This window comes from Cygnus atratus, chromosome 1 (assembly GCF_013377495.2).
Source record: "Cygnus atratus isolate AKBS03 ecotype Queensland, Australia chromosome 1, CAtr_DNAZoo_HiC_assembly, whole genome shotgun sequence".
Taxonomy (NCBI): Eukaryota; Metazoa; Chordata; class Aves; order Anseriformes; family Anatidae; genus Cygnus; species Cygnus atratus.
Window position 1 is genome coordinate 108,882,781 of NC_066362.1, and position 22,617 is coordinate 108,905,397.

Genomic DNA, 22,617 nt, shown 5'->3' on the forward strand with positions numbered 1-22,617 from the left:
GCTCTTTTCCACTAAAGCCTTGTCTGCAGGCAGTACACCTTCCCAAGAAAGTTTCATAACAACAGAGCATGCAAGTAGTTCAAAAAGGTGTGCTACTTTCCACTGTGTATACACTAAATGAATATAAATTATAACAGGTAAGCCAATAAGCTAAACACCTTCTCAGGAGCGACATGTATTGACATTTTTGGACAGTAGCAGCAGCCTTTGAATTTTCACTCTGACTACTGCTTAAAAACGACACTGTCAGAAAGGAAACACCTACTGTGCGCCTTCACTTGCCTTCTGATCCCTTATTAGTTAACCCTGAAGTGCATATGTATACAGCCTTAATCCCCAAGCGAGTATCTGGACCAGGGGAAATCTGGAATTAATTGCAAAGTATTTTGGTTACTAATGCAGCTGTTACAAGTGTTTGATTTGGCAAGTGAACAGAAAAGGCACTACATACCAATTTCGTGAGCCACTGTAAAAGCTGCATGGAGGCCGTCATCTTCAATCACTGCACAGCTGCGCTCAGGAGAGCATATGGTCCCAACGTCTGCCATTCCCAGAGTATCACATGAATGATGCCCACATAAATCCTGACCAGGAAGGAAAAAAAAAAGTCATTAAAATAAATTTTTACACCCATAGGTAAGAACAGGCTAAAGTCACTGGTCTTTTGCAAACAGCAGAACCCGGATAAAACCAGCAAAAGAAGTTTTCACCTCAAGATCTCAATGCAGTTTAAAAGCATGATGTCCCAATCCAATCCCTGCTAAAGTCAATGGGAGAATTTTCATTGACTTTAATGGGGTTTGGATATGATCTATAATTAATTATTATTTACATCTGTATTTCTGCAATGCATACAGATGCTCAAACTTGGATTGAGCTAGGTACACAAAACACATGCCACAGAAACATTTATCCATTGACTATAAAAATAGAAGAAATATCCTCTTTATTTACAGAAGGTGAACCCAGACACTGAGAGCAAGTTTCATATTCCTAATCAGTTCCTGAACTACAGTTTGCCCTCCTTTTCAAAAGGCAAGTCTTATACTTGTACCTAAAGAAATTAGATTGTTATATATTAAACCTCATGTCACATCTGTCAAGTAGTACAATGATTAATAATGTATTACCCAATATACCAAGTATTTAAGCAATTCTCAAAAGTTGCTTAAAAAGTCAGTGACAGGACAGAGTGTAAAACCCCCTTGATTCCTAGTCCTACTAGCTCAACGGCTAGGTCACGTACTTTCTACTTGCAGATATGGGGTGTCCCCAGAAACCATGCACGTAGCACTAGTTTTTTTCTTTCCATTCCAGGATACCACTACTACTGAAAGAGGCAGCTTTGGTCAGACATACAGGGTTTTAATTGTTAGTAATAACTTTTCAGTACGGCTGCTGAAGCAGAGGAAAGAATATCAGTTCGAATGGACAGATGTACATAGGGTTTTTTTTGGTTGAGAAGGAAAAGTAGGTACCATGGCATTTGGAGCACTCCTAGATTTTTTATTGTGGTTGAATGAAAATGTCATTTTCAAGGCATTACAGTATTATCAAATGTTATTATCAGAATGATCAAAGAGTACTTTTTTCCCCTTCATTTTTAAGACTCTGTTCTTCCCTTCAGATCTCCTTTTATAAAGAATTTCTTTAATGAAACCTTTCACAATTAATCCATCTACAGATATCCTGTATGAGGCTCCAGGTCAACAATATTCACTGATTATAGCACTTTCAAATGCATGCAAGTTTGAAAATGCATTCAAGTCTCACTGAAGTCAAAGAAAACACTGAATTAACAGATAATTTGAGGGAACATTTCTTTACCAAAAAAAAAAAAAATTCAAGCTCAAATTACATGCAATATTACATATAAGGAGCAAGAATTTCTGATCAGTTCTTCCAGCTTCCAGGTGTCTGGGTGTCTGGGAACTCTTTTCTGTGAGTGCACTCTAGGTGCTACTTAATGTCAAGATTTAAATGCCAAAACACCAATGAACAAAACAGTCTTACCAGAAGAGAAGGAATAAAGTTCAAAAATATTTCAATTCCCAAATTTTCGCAGGTATAATCCATGGCTTAAGCAAAACTTCCTCTCCGCAGCAATGCAGATAATATGCAGGGAATTGTATTTATGTCAGAGCTCTCTCTAACCTGGGCATCCAATTAGATTCCCAGACTTTGCTTCTGAATCTGCACCAGTTATGGGAAGATACAGAATAAGGATGCATGTTTCCAAGTACTCTAAAAGAAATACAGTTTTTCAAATTTTATTTGGGCAAATATTATCATTTACAGCATTTCTGGACCAAGGTCGGAGATGCCCTAATTGAGGTCATGTTAATATACTGTCTATGATCTGCGGCATATTCAACAAGGAAGATGCAATACTTAAATTTGTGTTAGTTTTGCTTAGGTTTGTATCAATTTAGCCCTCTATGCACCACTCTGAACCTGGCCCTTTCAACCTAAGGGTACATTTTATGTAAGGCGATTTTAAGTGGTTTACCTACAGCAGCATGGTTCAGGTAACAAAACTCAGAAAAACACATAGGCATCATACCAGTATAAATACCTTTTCATGGTGATATAATTGGTCTAAATGAATGAGTGTAAGCTGTATAGGAAGTAGGATACCTTTATAGTAGTTCAATTTTAACTGAATCCACACAAGTAGTTGAACTGAAATTCTTATGCAAACACCAAAAAGCACATAAATCAGACAGAAAGCGACTTACTAGAGGAGGTCTGAACTACTCTCATGTTGAGTGTGCCAAGAATGGTATAAAATACATTAATTTGGGCCTTGTCTCTACATGCAGATTCTATGTCATCTGCTCTTCGGTTGTACCTAGGGTGTCTTTATTACTCTTTATTGCTTACATCAGGACTACTCCCAGTATGGTACAACTACATCAGCACACATACGCCTCGTGCCAGTGCATTATTTATTTCCATTTGTATACAAGAAAAAACTAAGCCAGTGATATGGCTATGGAGCTATACCAGCAGACACAACCAGACCTCACAGTGACTATCTGGATTAAACAACATGAGTATAATTAAAATAATACAGTCTTTCCAAATAGGCAATCTCAGAAACTTTCTTACAGTTACTTCTGATGGGATCTGTGGATTTTGGAAAGTTATGTCAGGACTGTTAATCATAAGCATCTACACTGACTTTTGGTTGGTTAGTAACACTACTCTAAAAATTTCCAAAGCTATGCATGGGTTTGTATTGTGCCACCTTCTTTAGACATCAAAAAAATAGCTTTGCACATTTGCAACCACAAAAGGAAATAACAATGTTCAGTTACTTTTCATATGTTATGTGTTACTGACATTACACTATATTGCATGCCCAGTCACTTCATCAAACTGCTGTTCCTCCATTTCCATAACTTCCCAGAGTGTGACACATATATAAACATCTCAACATCTTACTCGTAACTTTCAAGCTCATTTGTGTAATAGTTGTCTAGACATAACAAAGCAGGCTTTATGCTTTCTTTAGATATAATTGAACTTCAGGTCAGATAAAGTGAATTTCTTGATGGAGTTTATTAGTTAATGGTCACTCCTAGAATATCCCACCTATTACCTAGCTCCTGCAACATCCCATGGGCAGCTGGAAAATGGTTGTCCTCAGATAGCGGGAAGGCGGTGGTGTGGGACCAGAGATCCCATAAGGGAGAAGAGAGGAGAACAACTTCACTGTGCACAGAAAGCTGTGGGCTGATTGAGTAAAACTGCATTTCCTTCAGCCAGCTAAGTGACCACATCTGGACTGCTGAGCAAGACGGCGTGGGTAGTCCTGCAGCCAGCTACTGAATTCCAGCTGGGCAGCGGTGGAGCAACATCGTAAAGGGTCTTGGAAACAGGGACAGGAAATATTTTCTGGTGTTAGCTTCTTTGCATGAAGTCGTTACTGGAGGGATGTCTACAGGTTGCCCATCTGCTAGCAGAGCAGTGTGACTAAACTCTGAACAGAGAACATGCACAGAGCCTTCTGGTTTTGATTGCAGATGTCAGTCAGTGACTGCACGAGATGAACTTTTTAAACTAATGCTGACATTGTCAATAATCAGGCAGATTATCCGGGACTTGGCTCCACTGTGTTCTCAACTCACAGTCTCACTTATTCGTTATTTCTCCTGCCTCTGTATGATTTGAACTCTACTATATTTCTTCTCATAACATCCCATGGTACATAGTACACAGGCAATTAAAGTGTATCAAGTGGCACCTCTGAGACAAATATTCTGAAAATTCTACTATTGGGTCTTTTCTTTCCTAACTCATTCCCCAGTTACATAGTCTTTCCCAAGAGCATGTTTTTTTTCTGATGGAAAATCACACCTGTTTACACTTCCACTCATTTAGATCTTTATGGCAAAGTTTCTTTTGACTTACACCTCCTTGACATCACAGATGACCTGTTAACAGAATCAATATCTGCATTTTTAGTTTTCCTGGACAGTTTTGGAAAGCAGTTTCAGATTCTTCTAAAGTAGTTTCTGGGACATTTCCCTTTAAAAACATCTCATTTCCCTTTAAAACAATTTCTCAAAAACAGGCCCTGATATATTGATATAATCTAAGAAAATCCGTGTGCATCTCTTTAATTTTTCAAACTCCAGCTAAAGCACTAGGACAGCAGGGAGTCACATGATGCTTAAAATCAGTTTTGAACAATTATTTCTCCATGGTGTGTAGCTTCCATTTAAAAAGTTGGTTGCTCGTTCAGATTTGAATACTCATTTAATTGCCCCCAAACAGCAGCAGAAACTTCTAAGAATAAGTGTTTCTTGATATTTCTAAAGAAGGAATGCAGTCTGGCTTTTGATCTAGATTACAGTAGTTTCAAAATAGAAGAATGAATAGGAAATGCATTTGCTACACGGGAGACAATAGATGTTAAGCCTTAAGCTTTGGCAAATGAATGACTTAGGAAAAATGAGCTGTACATCATAAGACTAGTAGTTAATTAGACAGCCTATTAGAGGCCAAGTTCTCTTGGCATTTGTAAGTACATCAAGAACAGCTGGCTGTTAGCCAAGTATACGTGGCATTGTTGTGAATGAAGATAACTGTCGTGGCTCCCTGCTGAAACAGCTCATTTATTACACCTGAAATTCTTTCATTTGTGCAGTAGCCTTAAAATGAGAATAAACGGTAGTGGAACCTGATATTAGACCAGAGCCTGTGGACTGGATCCAAAACAGTATTTAAGCACCAATGCAAACAGTTTGGTGGAATGTAAGTGCAGAAGAACAAAACTGGCTCATGTGTCCCCTGGTCTTTGAGTTCCCTATCCTTCATGGGGCTTGTAGCTTGTGACCTTAGGGGCCTCAAAGTACCACAGTTTTACAGTCCTGAGCAGCTTAGCACTTAGCTTATACTAAAGCGCAGATACTTAGTGTTTCTCAACCTTTGTCTTTTGTGGGAACCCCAGCCTACAGATGCTCTCAGACTGTATCTATGAGATGGGATTATTGGACACAGTTCCACATCATCTTCTTTTAAATCACAGCTAAAAGCTTTTATATCTCTGTGTTTGTTTGCTTGCTTGTTTTTCTGCTTTCATTACGATGGCCCAGCAATTAAAGACTTTGCCCCAAAAGATTCAGCTTCAAATTCCTCTGAGGGATGAGGACACTTAGAAGCATGTTTCTTAGAAAAGTGCCCTAACCACCAGACTATGGTCTGCAATGAAGTCATGCATGCGTCTGTGCATGCGGGGAGTCGGGGATCCTCCTGTTGCAGCCCACGTGCCGAAGGTTTCCGTAGCCCAGACTGCAGTTAGTGCTTCCAGCACTTGATGGAGGGACCTCATTTTTGGTCCCTGTTCCTCAGACTACTTCTGTAATTTACATTCAACAGCCCTTCAGTAAATTGCAGAAACAGTCTTCCCTACCCTTTGGGAACACATGCCTTCTTGCTCGAAGCAGTGCACTCCAATCGGCAGCTTCAGGTCATGATTTCTCTCCTTTCCACCACATGTATCTTGAATTACTTGCTAAACAGTGACATAGCTTTGGTCAGAGGGGTGGAAAGTTTCCTTAACACCTGGAACAGCTTACAACCTACTGGTTAAGGACCTCTCCTGGGAGGTGGGCGATACAGACCTAAAATCCCTCAGGCAGAGGAAGGAATTAAACATGACTTTCCAACTTCCTGCACAAGTGTTCTCACTGCAGGCCTATAAAAGGAGGGTGGGGTCGCTCTGAACTCGGGACCCACAAATCCGTCCTCCCGCGCTCAACCCCGGAAAGTGGGTGAAAGTTTATTAACGTTGCGGCAACAGGGAACAGCACATTTGGAGACAAATCTTAATAAACAGAAGATAGTAGAAAGACTAAGGCTCGTCCAAACAGAAAGGATTACCAGTATCACCCCAGGAGAGCATGATGTCTGGAAGGCAAAAGGAGTGCAAGACTGAAATCGACAGACCACTAACGGTATACTGGAAACATGGGCTAACTGGTAAACAAAGTACTTAGGGAACGGTCTATTTTACCCTTCAACTGATACTATGACACTTAAAAAGACAGACTTTACAAGCCCAAATGGTTCAACGCTGTTCTGGAGGAAGCCTGCTGTAAGAAGTCCTCCTCCTGAGAAACTGCGGGGTCTGGCTGATGCGGACGTCCAGGTAGGGGCATAAGGGAGCAGGCCTGGCCATCGCTGTGAAGCAGTCAGACCCACCCCAGTCAGACCCGCTGAGACACTGCTTTGTCATCCCCTGATGTATTTTGAGTGGAGAGAATGAAGCCTGGCTAACTTTTGGGGAACACAGGAGTGGCGATAACTGCCATACTTAACAAACTAAAAATTATATATTTTCCTTCAGTAGTTTAACTTAAAAACTGAAGTCATCCCCCTTTCAGGTTACTGAGTTAAAGACAGGAATAAGCTTGGCGTATTTGAATACTGAGTAGTCTTTCTGAATTCTAGGTGAGGAGAAATTCAAGAAAATACAAGGTATCTGTGATGTCCTGTTGAGACCTACTGGTAATTTAGACATGTTCTTACTCTTCCCTTGCCATCCCAGGACACCCTGCAGTGAAGTATTAGAAATGGCCTAAACTGGACTAAGTCTTTGTGCTCTGAATGGACAAAGTAACAAAACTACTTTTATTCCTACAGCATATAAAGAAAATGCAGTAGCATTATGTAAAGCACAGATTATTTTAATATATTGACAAAAAGCACAGAAAGCTTTTGCACTTTACATGGGGAGGGGAAGGGCAAAGACAATTTCAGATGTGAAACAGGTGATTGGTATTTGATTTAGCTTTCCTGTCCCATAAATCTTTAGCGCAGAAACTCCACACAATTTCTGTAGGTTGGCGCTAATCATCCTACTTCTCCCACACAAATAAAATGGCCCACCTTATTTTTCCGTGGGACATTATCTAAAAGTAATGGATTTGCAACAAAACTGGTGAAAAACCTACAAAACTGATCGATATCACATTATAATTTCCTCAAAGCAATAAAAATAATCATTAGTGAAATATGTTCTATTGACAATTGGTACGGTGACCTATTTTACTAATACAGGATAATAATTGTGAAGGGATGATAATAAAGAAAAAAAAAAAAAAAAACAGAGCCAAAGAAAGCATGTGCTCCACTCAAAGAAATTATTATCTATTGAGTTGAGATAATCCAAAGCTTGCTGTTAAACTTCAACAGCACTGTCCGATTGACAGTTAAACTAAATCACACACACAGGACCCATGTAATTACTGTGTGGAAAAAGGCAGGACAGTGGCCTTTGGCTCTAGTATGAACTTTGTGTTAGAGCCAGGCTTGATGGCACTGTCACAGATGATACTTGCAAGCACTTAGGAAAGTATTCTTTCTCGTTGCCTGTATCTACTGTGAGAAATATGTGTTTTAATTTTCACATGATTCAGAGTTGGGGGAAAAGGAAAGGAAGAGAACTGGATTTTGTCCAAGGGCACTCAATAGTTCACTTGAAATTTAACTAAGAGTCACTAATGAAATAGATTGGAAGAATTCTAGAGGATAATTACAGAGCAGGCTGGACCTCAGAAAAGAACAGTTGGAGTTCAAGTGCAGTTTGCAAGTCACAACTAATATGTTTTTGTACTGTGACAAATAATCTGGCACGTATTTTCTGCATTGGTAAAGACCTGAAGACTGAGGATAACCTGTTTCCAACTTCAGAGAACTGTTGACAATAAAGGAGTCCAAAGCAGATGAAATTTGCTGTTGACTTCACTGACATGGAGAACAACGTGAGCTAATCTCTAGGGGAACAGGGGTTTACAAGCTCTTCTTCCTTCCCACCATGCAGCCGCTTCTCTACTGCCACACAGGGCACAGGATTCGCCTGTCCTCCAGATGACTGAACCCTTGCATCTGTGTATTCTGTGGAGGATTCTCTGAGGATCCACGTGCCCTATGGACTTACAGCTCCTGCCAAGGACTCAACCACGAGGTAGTTGAACAGCAGGGGCTCCATGTATTCTCTAAGGCTGTTAAGGCCATACGGCCCTAATGAGGGCTCTCATACTACCTTTCTGTTATATTTCAGTACTGAGAAGTCAGACCCCCGTTCTGCTTGATACAGGACATACTGGGTCAAAATAACAGATTGGGAAACTTAGATATGGGGAATTTAAAATAATCACTGTGGAGCCCGACTGAGTTTCTGCAATATTGAGTAATAGATAATTTCTGCATCCACTGAAGTTTTGCAGTCTCCTATACAGGTGATAATAATGACCAGACGTTACTGTAGTTTTCTGGTTGTTACAGAGTAAATGTGGGATTCACTGCAGCTAATGGATACAAGTACATGGTCTGTGCCCCCACTGATAGCAATATAGAGCATTACCTTAGTTTTAACACAAGTCACCTGTATCACCCAAAACTGAACTCATGCTCATGTTTATTTACTATTTATTATACTCTGCAGCGTGAGTGCTTTAAAACACTTTTCAGATTAAATTATGACCAAAAGTGAATAGACGTTTTAATCCAGAATGAGTAAATCTCCCTCTAAAAATCTTTTTCCATGGGAAATATTTCTAGTATGAATGATGACGATAATGATTTGAACCACTAGTACTGTGGTACCACTAGTACCACAAATTTTATAATAAGGGAGAGCTGCCAGCATTCTTAGCCTATCAATGGTTATTCATTTATCTTTAAACAAGTAATGACAACAGAAGAGGAGGAAGCGATGGTGCTGAATTGTGAGTGAGCCTCTTTTGATGTCAAAATAACACCCAAGTCAATGTCAATACAGGATAAAGATAATTATTATATTAGAGACTTGTACAGAAACAGGCATGCATAACTCAGGTTCTAGCTCCTCATAAACAGTTGCATACAGCTGAGGACACATGTTCGACTGACAAATGATTTGCAAATATTATTCTGTTGACGCAGAGACACAAAGTTCGAGGTGGCCTCAGTTAGTAAACAAAGATGGAAAATGTACCTCACACATTTACTCCGTGCCTGAAAAACAAGCCATTTAGAGGAAGACATCTGGATGTTCAAAAATTAGCATGATGGTATTCACAGCCCATCAAAACACGCAGCCATGGCTTGGCGTCTCGTAGCTAAGCAATGCACTTCATACATTCAAAACATAGTTGTAAAAGTTGGATCCTCCTGCCAATTGCTGCCACTCTGATTGAAAAGCTAAACTGGAAAAAATCTCGCTTTAGCTCAAAGTGTGGCTGTTTTCTACGGGAAACATCTCTGCTCCTTTCTCATTCCTTAACCCTTTTCTTGTTTACATTCCAGGAAGAGCAGATAGCTTCATGTTGACATTTTGACTGTAAGCATATAACAATCGCGTGGACTCCCTACAAAGAACATCATGAAAACATGTAGAGAGAAACTATAGTCCTGTAGTTTCATTGAGCCAAATACTGAAATACTATGCCAAACAATGTCCCTGTGCACGCAGCTAATCATTAAAACAGATTAAGTTAGACTGGATTGCACTGTTAGATGCATTAAAACGTAAGCCAGGCAAACTGAGGCCTGTGATTTTCTCTTCCAATGTACTTATGTCCCTAAGCAACAATAGAAATGGTATTTGCATCTTAAGAGGGGAAGGTGATCACAGGCACTGCAACATTTAGTTTACGTACTACATGCATCGAAAAGAAGTAACTCTACGCGTGAAAGATGCATTACTCTGGAGTCTTTGAAAGTGGATTACTGATCAGCACACTCTTACTCTGGTGTGAGGGCGTCCATCCAAAGAATTACAAATAAGTACCTGTAAAGCAAGTGCACTTTAAAGCCACATCCTACATTAATCCAACTAAGTTAAATAATTAACGTTAGGATTGACAGTCTGCTACCCTAAGAGTTTCTGAATCACAAGAAAACTCAGGGAAACAAATTGGAATACTGGCAGGGAAACGCACCCCTTAGTGAAAGAGTGATGGATTCTGGCCCAAGCTTAATTAATAACCCATTAGAAAGGATGTTTATAGCAAAAAATAAGAACAGTATGACCCATCCTAGGTAGCCTGCTTTCATTCAGATTGTAAAGATAAAAAAAAACCAAAAGCTTGCAAATTGAACTGATGGGTTTTAAACTGCCAAAAAAAGGCTCCTGTTGCACAAGTTGATGCCTGACTGACACAGAACCTAATGTTTCAACTATTTACAGCTATAAAAGCAAGCCAGGCACTTTTTTTCCCCACTTCTGGAGCAACTTCTTCCACAAACCATCCAAGGCATCCTTTTTGGCAGGCTCCTGTGATGTAGAAAAGCAGGAGAGCTCGAACTAACGGAAAGTCATGCAGTTATTTTTTTCGTACTTGGGGAAGAAAAAAATAAAAAAAGAAAACACCAAACCCAGACCGCTGAGGGAATATTCTTACAGAAGAACTTCATTGCATAAACTCTACCACATGTCTACTACAGCAATGTCCCTTAATGACCTCTGGCAATGCAGTTAATTAGCAACCGGGCAGGGAGCAAGGCACAGCTCCACGTGGGTGACTGGTAGGATGTGACCCGCAGCTGCTCAGGACACCCACTTCTCACTTGAGGAACAGGAAAGAGGCTGCATCCCCTCAACAGCAGCCCAACTCACTTGACTTCTCCAGCTCTGTTTACCTGCGGTTTGCATTTACGTCCCAGCCTCGAACCACAAGCGCTGCTGGCTTCCACTGCAGCGGAGCTACCCTTTCATGCTGGAAATAGCGTGTTGACCCACTCAGTGAGGAAGTCGCGTGTACTTTTAAGGTGTTCCGCACCAGTTTTGCTAACAGCAGAATGGGTTCGTGTGGGGACTGACACAGGGCAGGGAGCGCTGCCAGCCCCTTGCGCAGACCACCTCCCAGAGAAAGGGTGTGAAAAGCCTGTTAGGGAAGGACACGCTGTCATCTCTCAAGCGGGGTTATGTTGGATGGCGCCAGCCAAGCCCCCTGATCAGACAGGTTGCCACCTCCCCACCCTGGCAGAAGTCCCAACACCACACTGACATGGATGACCGCAGAACCGCGGTGCGGACAACCTTGCAGGGGAGGGCACACGCACAGACATGGCCTCAACGTGCCAGGTATCTGGTCCCACTTCATCCATCCCTGGCAGTGGTACACTTGGGTGCTGGTCACACAGGGACCAAAAGGCCAAGGGCATGAGTGGGAAGGCAACCACCAGGTGAGGCATGGTGGTGTGGCTCCAAGGTAGCCCTCCAGACATGGGAGAGACCAAGGACTCCGCTGCAAGCATCCCAAGACACCTGTGGGATGGCGAGCAGCTGTCGGGGCACCCCATCGGAGATGTCGTGCTGTTGAGGTTCACCTACCTCGCGTGTGAAGAGGATGGCGGCATCGTAGTGCTCATCGTGGTCGTCGTCGAGGCGGTTGTGCTGGTGCTGCCACTTGCAGAAGTTCTTGAGGGTGGTGGCGGCGTTCCGGTTGACCTCCAGCCCTTTCTCCTTCTCGCCCAGGACCACCACCTTCACCACGGCCAGCCGCACGTGGTTCTCCAGGCTGGCGTGCGCGTACAGCCGGGAGGCGATGGAGGCCAGGGTGAGCAGGTAGTGCTGCAGCCCCTTGCCGTACTTGCGCGCCATCGAGGCGTCGGCCACCAGCAGCAGCTCCACCTGCCGGGCCCGGGAGACGGAGCGGCGCCGCCGCCGCCTCCGGCCGCCCCCCGCCGCCCCCTCGACAGCCATCGCGTCGCGGGTGCCGCAGCTGTGGCGGGCGGGCAGCGCCTGGAAGCTGAAGCGGTCCCTGCGGAAGAGGTGGGGGACGCGGGCCGGGCCCTCCCCGTAGATGCCGGCCGCCTCCCCGCCGCGCCGCGCCGGCCTCACGGTGTAGCGGGCGCGCCCCACGGCGAAGTAGCCGTCGAGGCCGCCGCAGAGGTTGAAGACGGCGAGGGAGCGGGGGCTGCCGTCCACCGTGCCGCGGTAGGAGCAGCGCGCCGGGGCCCCGTCCCGCGGCCCCAGCGCCTCATCGCGCTCCAGGTCGAGGAGGAAGCGGCGGCCGCCGGCGTAGAGGACGTAGCCCGCCCTGCCGCCCCCCGCGTAGGTCGGGTCGAGGCGCCGCACGACGCCGCTGGCCCCGCGGGGCGGCCCCGGGGGAGGGCCACGACGGGACGGGGGAGGCGGCGGAGGCGGCCGGGCTCCGGCGGCAGGTGCCGGCGGCTGGGCCGCGGCGAGGTGCAGCTGGGCGGCCAGCAGCAGGGAGAGCAGCCCCCGCAGCATGCCTGGCTCGGCGGCGGCGGAGCGAGCAGCGGTGGCGATAACAGGAACGGGGGGAGAAGGAGGGAGAAGGGGAGAAGGAGGGAGAGGGGGAGAGGGAGAGGAGAGAGAGAGAAGAGGCGAGTTGTCCCTCCCGAGCGCGAGTCAAGTGTGAGTGGGAGAGGTAAGGATGTCAACAAAAGCCGCTCGCGTGTGAACTTTGTGTTTCTCTGCAGGGAAGAGCCGGGAGCACATGGAAGGAGAGAGAGAGGCGAAAATCCCAAATCGCTGCTGGTGGGCAGGCAGAGGGGGGGAGAGAGGAAAAGGAGGAGAGGAGGCTCGGAGCCGGCAAGCGGAGAAGTTTGAGCACTTCCCACTCCTCTTGCACTTCTCAGCTGTAGTCACTGGATCATCACCATCATCATCATCATCAGCAGCAGCAGCAGCAGCGGCAGGGGCAGGGGGCAGGTCTGCTGCGACTCGGCACTTTCTCGGGCTCCGGTGGCTCCCTTTCCTTCCTTTGCCCCCTTTTGTTTTGAAGAGAAGGAGGAGAAGGGGTGAGAAGAAAATCAGGCAGCAAAAGCCGTCTCGATCGTCTCCGGTGAGATGATGGTTAAAAAGGAGGAAAAAAAAAAAGCCGAAGAAGTGGAAAACGTCCCGGAATTTTGTGCGAGCCCCCTCCCTTTATCTTTTTCTGTTGTTGTTGTTGTTATCCCCAGTCTGCCGATGTGAACAAGAGGAGAAGGGAGAGAAATGTGAAGATGAGAGGAGGTGGAACAATGAATTTATAGCGGAATGCCATCCTGCAATGGCAATTTCAACAATTCGTCACTGCAGGCTGCCTCTTAAAGGGAGAGCTTCAAAACCACCACTCCCACACTTCCTTCTCATTTAATCAGACAGAGGGAGAGAAACTTGAGGGGAGGGGGAAAGGCGGGGGGGGGGGGGCCGCGGGGGGAGGAGAAGAGGAGGGAGAGGGAGCGAGGGAGAGGGCGGCAGGGGAGCGAGCGAGAGGGAGGAAGCCGGGGAGGGCAGGAGCGAGCGACCGAAAATGTTTGTGCACGGAAAACACCAGATTTCCTTTGAATCGCTTTAAAGCCGCAGCGGCGCCCGCCGGTTTGATATTTCACAACTGGCCGGGGGCGCTCGGGCCGTGCTTACCTCCCGGCGCTGCCGCTCGTCCGGAGCCCCGGGGGGGGCTGAGCCAGCCTCGCCCCCGGCTGCCGGGGGGGGGGGGGGGGAGCAGGAAGCGGCCGGAGCCGTCCGGGGGTCCCCCGGGCTCGTCCCCTGCTCCCGCACCTTGCCGGGGCCAGCGGCAGCGCCGAGCTTCGTCGTCCCCTTCCTTTGTCTCCGCGGCCGCGGCTCGCCCTGCGCCCAGGCTGTCATTAAGTCCCGGCAAGCTGTCATCTAGTTTGGGCGGACCGTGATTTCCCCCGAGCCCCCGAGGAGGAGAGAGGGCGGGGAAGAGTTAGCGCTTGCTTTGACCTTACGGATGACTTCAGATGCTTAGATCATCCCCCGCGGGCTGACACACGCGTCCACTCGCGCCGTGCCCCCCTGCCCCCTTTCTCCCGGCTCCGCGCTCCGACAGGACAGCACAAAGGGCAGACGTCCGGGCTGACTTTTTCATCTGCCCTGCCCACGCTGGCACTGCCCCTAGGCAGAGGAGACGGGCAGCGGCTCGCTCAGGACAGAGGAGTGGGTGCACGACCCCCGCCGAGGTGCCCCCCCCAGCAGCCAGTGCCTCTCCGTGCCTCTGTCCCCCCGCAGGCACAAGGATGCTCTCGGCTCCTGCTGTGCCTCGAGCCGGGTGCCGGGAGCAGGTGCTCCGTAGCTGCGGGACTCCGAGAGGGAGGCAGCTTCCCAGCCTCGCCCGAGTGTGCAAAAAGCCCCCCGGCCCGACGGCTCCAGCTGCAAGGGGCCGACGTGCGCGGGGCCAAGGCGATGCGGGGCCAGGCCCGTGGTGGTGGGGTGCGCCGGGGTGGCACCCCGGTGCTCCACCCCCAGAGCCTAGCCCTTCTGCAAAGAACAGGTTTACTGGTGCCACGAACGTTTCAAAAAATAATATTCCTGGGTAAAAGATTACATTAACATACACCCAATCTTTAATTAGATCACCCTGGGGTTATGCTTATGAAATATTTAACGCACCAGAGTTTTGCAGGTGTTCTTTTTTTCTTTTCCCATTTTTTTTTCTTCTGGAAACAGTGATACCTGCAAACAAAGTTCATTTCTCAGACTTCTGGTACTTCTTTTCATTTCAGCATTTCAGCATTTTACCATCACCAAAGTTCTTGACTGGAGTCAGTAAATGCCGAAACTGAGTTATATATCAGGAAGGTCACATGACATTTTTTGGGCATTGATCCAAGGCTACTCAACATTTTTCAAATTTAAACATTTTCTCAGTTATTTTAAAGTTATAAAGTTAAGATATTTTTGTCTTTTCCTTTTTCTTTTTTTTCCTTTTCCTTTTCCTTTTCCTTTTCCTTTTCCTTTCCCTTTCCCTTTCCCTTTCCCTTTCCCTTTCCCTTTCCCTTTCCCTTTCCCTTTCCCTTTCCCTTTCCCTTTCTCTTTCTTTCCCTTTCCCTTTCCCTTTCTCTTTCTTTCTCTTTCCCTTTCTCTTTCTCTTTCTCTCTCTTTCATTCTCTTTCTTTCTCTTTCTCCTTTTTTTTCTTTTTCTCTTCTCTCTCTCCCTCTAAAGGGAGGCAAAGACACAGAAGAATAAGACATGTTTTGATTAAAAGAAGAACCTGTAATTTGTCTTCTACTTTTTCTTGGATGGCTTTTAGTTTTCATTTAAGCCTAGTGTTCAGCAACACCAAAATTTTTATTGACTTCAGTGGGACCTGATCAAGTCCTGGATTCACATATATGTTTGGGTTCAAACTCCCCAATACCTCTGGGAGAGGTGCTAAAGATGAGATCTGGGATACGGAATGTAGTTTGGATAACAACCTCAGAAACTCTCATTAAAAAACTGTTAGTTTGTCCATGAATAGGCATATAGCACACAAGAGGCCACTATAACGTTCTCCTATGCTACAGCATAATTCCAACTGTCCAGCTATATAGCCTAGGAAAAAGAGAAATGCTTAGATGAGTTAACGGTAATTAAATGGTGCGTCTCATTGCTTGTCTGCTGTGTTGTCTTTGATTTCCCAACTGAGATGAAAAGCTGGCTAACTTTCCACAACATCCTGTTTCGCCAGGCAAGGATCTAGGTTTTCCAGGAAGATACAAATTAACCCATGCAGATTACCCCATAGATTATGAAGTATTTCCTATTTACATTTCGAAACTGTAATAACTCAGCAGTGCGACAGTGGAAAGATAGGTCAGTCATGCCTCATATAACAAGACGAAGCCTCTTCTAGTCTGAGACTCTTGAAGTTGAAGGATAAATCACTTAAACAAGTTGTCTTCTTTTTCCTCCCAGTTTTGCCCTCTTTTTACAGTTACAGCATACCCTTTAAACAAGAAAGCCTGTTAGCATATCCCGAGTTGTGGATGGCACTAAATCCTTGTCAAACAGTTCTGACCTGGAAATCACAAAACTGACCTTTCCCAACTGAGAGATAGAGAGCCACAAATCCTCAATTAGCTTTAAGGCACAACGTAAGTTTTGTGCACTTTGGACCAAATTCAATCCTGATGTAAAAAGATGCAGTCCTCTTGACTCTGCAATCTGCTTTCATTAAGGCTGCATTTCAGCCTTTGGTTTTGTCCATGGAACTTAATTCTTAATTATGATTAACTCTTTCTTTTGGGGAATTAATTTCTCTTCAGGTTTTGTTGTTTAGGTGTTAAGAATGCCTGTAATTGCACAGATGAATTGATATGGGGGATACTATATTTTTTTCTATAAAATTATAGGAAGACTGAATCAAACACAAGAAAATCCCCTGCTCAATATGATCTAAAGTAATATAAAGCATGCAACATTTGATAAACTTTGATCAACACAAACCTGATAGTGGGAACTGGACCCAGGTTTTGGCAAGTGCCAATCCAAGCATCTACCTGCAGCAACATGCTTCCTAACATGGGACAGCTTTGTCTCTCCTGAGAATAGAAAGCCTCTGTTTACTTTATGGGACATTTTAAATATGCATATCAGCAGGATCAAGCTCACACGTGACAGGAAGCTGTTCCAGTCTTTATCTCACACAAATCTATCAGTCAGTGATACTTAACCACCTTTCAAATTCACCATGGTTTATTGGTCTTGTCAGCAGTTTTAGCAATCCAAACATTATGATTATAATGGTCAAGTTTATTCATTTTAAAGATTTCCTATGGTGATGCATTAAAACCACTGAAGGCATTTATTTCTCAACTGCTCATTATTAAATAAAATACTCATTATAAGTCATTTTGCAAAGAACGTTTGAAAATGTATATTTTTGGTTAATGTTCTGGAAAGGTCTAGATATATTGGTATTTGGAATAAGCTATACAGCTTTTGACTCTTATCCTAGGAAAATGGCATAGTCTATGGTGTCCCTTATTTGGACTACGTGTCTTTAAGTGGCTTAAATGTTTTTGGAAACCCATTCAGGATGGAGACCTCCTGGTAGTTGTTTTGACTGAGTCTAACTCATGCTTTTTGATATTGAAGTAGGATTGTGGTTGATAAATAAGCCAACATCACCATTACTGGTGTACCTTCCCACCAGTCTTACCAGATGGGTCGGGAACTGAGTGCTTCTGGAGACTGAGCAAACTTCTTCCTCTTTTCTCATATTGCATGTTGCAAAGATAGTAGTGAGAAATTTGCTCTTGTCTGTGCGTTGTCTCATTTTCAGGGCTGGCATTTCCTCTGTACGTGGTTGTCATTTCTATGGAGTCCAGGACAAAGTTTTTGTAGACCCTAAATTAAAGGTCTAGTAATGAAAACTCAGACTTTAACTTCAGAAAACTCAAACAATTAGAAAGTATTTTCATAATGAAAACACACAGACTGGTGTTCCTAGGTGTGTGAGCTCCCGAATGGCATTTGTGCCTCTGACAAGCCACCACTGCACATGACCAGCAGCTGTGGTTGCTGTAATTGGCCACTTTTACAATAAAAATGTCTTCAGTTACAATAAAATCATGAACTTAAAGTAGTTGTATTTGGTAAAAATTGTAAGTCTTTTGGGTGTGAAGCACTGTAGCTTTAAGGCAAAATGTTTTACTTGCTTCTTTATGGTCAATGACATCTTCTTCAACTAGAGCCATGTGGGAGCAAAGGAGACGCCTTTGGCTTGGGGTTTATGTTTTTATAAGTGGCATGTGTAAGTAATGTATCAAGTATATAACAGTTCCAGCAGGCTGAAAATTTTACATTTGACATCAGCTTCATTTCTCTATAAGGGCTAAGGAGGCAGCCTTAAGGGGTGTAGTGTTAAGGCTGGGTTGGGCACAGCTTAAATAGCTGAATTGTTTTAGTGTAACAACACAAGAATATTGTGAATTTGTGGGTACCGTATCAAATTAAAAAAAGGAAATTGTCTGAGGCCTGGCTAGAAGTCAAATTGTTAAGGTATCCACTTATAGGGAGGAAAAGAAAAAAATAGTAAGCTTTTTGTAAGATTAATCATATATAAAAATGTATCGCATCATAAAAACATGTCTCTTGTCTGCATAGCAGGATCTGGAGGAGGGATGTGTTTACTGATCGAAAGAAGCTATGACATTGTCCAGTCAGTAGGAAAAGAAGGCACAAATTACAAATCATATCTCCTAGATATTGACCTAGAGAAAAGACTGGAATGGAGTCCCTCACCTTTCTACAACTGATGCAAGAAATGAACTCACATAAACCATAACATAAATGAATAATTGTGACCATTGAACCTACTGTGAATTACGTTTAAAAACACATGTTGGGTGGAGGCAGTGTTCTGCAGGAAGTATCAGATGTTAGTGTAGTAAGTATAAGACCCTTATCCTTTTTATCCTTTTTTTTTTTTTTCTGAACAGCAGCAACATAATCAGAGGAAGGGTAAGATGTTAAACTTATAAAAAAATGACACTTGTTATAAAAATACCTTTTAGGAGTGCAAGACATGCACATGATGTATTCTACAGCTGTTCTTTCAGAAGACTAGAAGGCCTGAAAAACTCTGGAGTCTAGTTTGTATGAAGAGCAGCAGACATTTAATTAATCTCAGTCCTAGAATTTTACAGCCAGTATGTGGCCTCTGAACATCTCTGCTCTAGTTAGCAGAACATCTGTAGTAGAAAAACAGAACTTAAATAAATCCAAGTATACTTGTATCCCTCCAAACCTTACCCCTTTTTATGGTTATTTCTTTAAACATTTTTCCAAAGATTTGTATATTCAGCTTCTCCCTGTCCTCCCTGCTGTAATGAGCCATGTCTAAACAAAAAACAATTCAGTACAGATTTATCAGGCAAATAACCTGTTCTCCTCCCCTCTACCCAAATCTTGTTCATTCTTTTTTTTTGCACATAGGCCGGGTATATGTTCTTGCATATATCCTGAAATAGCTGGATCTGAAATACTGGGGCAATTACAACAAAATAAATGACTGATTTTTTTTTTAATATAATAATAATAAAAAAATATAAGTCAAGTTCTCAGTTAATACAAATTGGGATAGTTCCATGTGGGCAAACTGTTAGAGGCATAGCTTTATGAATTTACACATCTATAAATGATATTCCAGTACTGTAGGTGGAATATCTTTTTCCATGTCATCTGAGGCATAAACCAGAAAATGTACTTCCTTAGACTTCAAAGTTAAAACTGAAAGAGTGATTAAAGAGAAATTTAAAACAAACATTCAATTGCCAGATCTCACCTGGCATTAATACACACACGGCACCACTTAAGATATCAAGTTCTGGTTGCCGTGCGCACAGATTTTTCCATCTGAATCCCAGTTGCCCTGGAACTTGAGGAGAGAGCATTTTGCAGGTCCTCTGAAGCAGGAGGCAGGGGGGAGCGCTGTCAGGTGGCACCACTGCCTGGCACAGATCTCCCTGTTACTTGTCCTCACTCAAAATACAACCTCTCCCATGAAAGGGAGAGTTTGAGAGCTTACTTCCTCTCCCACGGAAATGACTGTAAGAGCAACCTACAGGTGGGAGCTTTTTGTGAGCACTTCTTTGTCTTGTCCTTCGTCTCAGAAGGCTCATGGGTGTGCACAGGGCACGTGCCATCTGTGGGACGGTCATGAATGTGCTTCTGGAGAGACTCCCAGTCATTTCCGCTTGCTCTGTTCTGGTGTACCCTAGGTAGAGGTCATTGAGCACACAAATGGGATCCATTTGGGATGGAACTAAACCAGAAGGTATGCTTCAATGGGTGTAAAAGGCACGGAACTGCACTAGAGATAACCCAAATAAATCCACCTATTCTCCTATTCTGCACTCCTCCTCCTCCACCTGCACTACTCGTTAAAGCAGACACTCATTGTTACTACTGTTGAGGAACATCAGAGGGACACAAACAGGCTGCAGTATCAGCCAAATGATGCACAATATTCCTTCTCAGTTGCAAATTTTTTAGATACTTCTGCAGGCTAGGACACTGCACAAAGAAATGATAAGAGAACACATACGTAAGACAGGGAGGTAGTCTTCTGAATATATTTTACCATCTTTAATGCTGAAAAGCATACATTTTAATGATTAGCACTTATCCTGTAAGGTATGCACCCCTTCAAAATGGTCAGGAGGTCCATGTAACATGAAAATGCTATGTTACTCTTATTTTGAGGGCTTAAATGGTTCTCAAGAGGTGCATAAGACTCATGTTGGCCTTGGGCATAAGGGTACAATTCACCCTAAAAGAAGAGACCTAGTGTAAGTCTCATCACAGCTGCAATATTCATTTCTGGAATGCACCCAGCAGGTCTTATCCAAGCCACTACAGACAGGCAGTTTGAGTTTTTCCAGTTCCTAATGATTACACAGTATCCTGGAGTCACTTGGACAATTTCCACCAAGAGTGAAACTCTTTGTATTTAATATCCCCCTAAAATAAAAGTGGTAGAAGAGAAGGGCCTCAATCTTTTTCTTCTTTTATTGCTTGTGTTGAAAAGGTTTAGCCCACAGGGGTTGGAGCACTGGGCAAAACTACAAAATATGGAGCACATCCTGTTACACCGAAGTGGGCAGATCCTCGCTAGTAACAAACAGACTGGTACAATGGAAGACTTTGTCTAGTTTTCCTGATCATATGGTATTATAGCATGCATGGTATTTCATTATGGTTTCCATTTCAGGAAGTGAAATGGTGGAAATCCCTAAGTATCATGACTCCATTTTCACCATTGCTCCAGGGGGAGTGGGGGGTGGGGTGTTAAGGGAGTGGGCAAATCTCGCTGGAGCTGTATTACATGATACTGTAATGTACCACAGGAAATGATTCCCCACTCTGCTGGAAACTCAGAATGTCATCAAATATGAGTCTTGACAAACTTCAGCTGCTATGCTGCAAATAAATTTGCAGATAAATGAACAAATGGAGTTACCAGCAGATATATCATATGGGCAGAGCAAAGAATAGCTTGATCTTATGTTGATCTGAGCAACCAGTGTATCAAAATCCGTGTACCATGAAGTTCAGTGAAAGAAAAATCAGAGCAGGTCCACTAGGCAGCAACCATACCTTCAATATGCATCATTCTACATAATGCCATTCCTACCTCATCTGACCTGGAATAGATCTACAAAGCAGTGTGCAAAAGACAGGCACCCATGGAGGCAGCTTACCTGTCAACATGGTATAAAAATATGGGTATTAGGACAAGGGCAAGAAACCTCTGAATCAACCAAAATTTCTGTTCTCCTATTTAATCTGAGTTACAGAAATTTCATCATAGCTTCAAAGCTTTTTCCCAAATTACCTACCATCTCTCAGAACCCTTCTGCTTCTCTGCTCCTCTGCCTGTAATATTTTCAGATATTTTTTCTCCCAAGAGGACATTTTGAAATGTGCATGTCACGGTCCAGATCATAACCACACCACACAGCCTCCTTTCCTCCCTGAGGTTTATGGGGTTTTATATTCTCCAGTATGAACTGAAAAATGTGTATACTCAAGCCCTTGCCGATGAACAGCATGACTTTCCATGCTTCATAAAAACTCACCCATCCCCTGTGTAGGAAAGCCATTCTCTTTTGCACAGAGCAGGAGTTTGCTACTTCAAAACACAGAAACCATATGGTGACATGTTTTAAAAGAAAACATAACAAAACACAGTAAGAAACAAAACAAACCTTCTTCTCCCACCCTTCCCAACCAAAACCCAACTTTTTCACACAGGAAACCAGACCACTGTGATCACCTGGTCTACCGCAAGGTTCTCTCTGCCGTTGCATAAGAAAGGATGAAAGTTAGCATTGTGTTTGTGTTTGGCAACTTTAAGTTATCCTGTTGTCAGCCTTTCCACCTTTTAATGTGGTCAGTGCCTTATGCCCTAGGCACTGAGAGCGATGAAGGGTGTTAAGGGGTAGTTGTGCTTGAGCCTCTTCCTCTGCTGTGGCTGGAAAGGCCTTAAAGCTGAGCCTCCAGGTTATGTGAAGGGGTGAGTGTACATAGTGTCTGTTTGGTTCTGAGAGGGGCTACACGCTTACACCCAAAATGCAGAACTTGACCCACTGCCTAATGATGCCACTGGACTTCTCTGATTTTGTCCCTAGCTGGAACAGATTATTTCTAAAAAAGTTTCTAAACACAATTTTAATATTTCCAGGGAGGAGATGACAGCCATTGGGGTTCCCACACTTATTAACCTACACCATTTAAAAGTTGCAGCTGACTTTTAGTCAGAATTCATTTAGCTTCAGTGCTCAGCCATCACACTTTGTAAATCTTTTGCCTGCCAGTCTGAAGAATCTGCTACTTTTTACCAAGTTTGTAAAATTACAAATAATGGCCATGTTGCTCTAAC

General features: G+C 43.8%; 1 protein-coding gene across 1 annotated transcript in view; it reads right to left on the reverse strand.

The window, feature by feature from the left end:
* Positions 1 to 12,943, reverse strand: part of ADAMTS5 (ADAM metallopeptidase with thrombospondin type 1 motif 5) — a 44,478-nt gene extending 31,535 nt beyond the window's left edge. Inside the window, exons 1-2 of the mRNA XM_035545966.2 lie at positions 11,828 to 12,943; positions 452 to 584 (exon numbers count right to left, since the gene is read on the reverse strand). Coding sequence (XP_035401859.1) covers positions 452 to 584; positions 11,828 to 12,730 — 1,036 coding nt within the window. The 5' untranslated portion in view covers positions 12,731 to 12,943. The remainder of the gene's footprint in view (positions 1 to 451; positions 585 to 11,827) is intronic.
* Between the last annotated feature and the right edge of the window lie 9,674 nt (positions 12,944 to 22,617).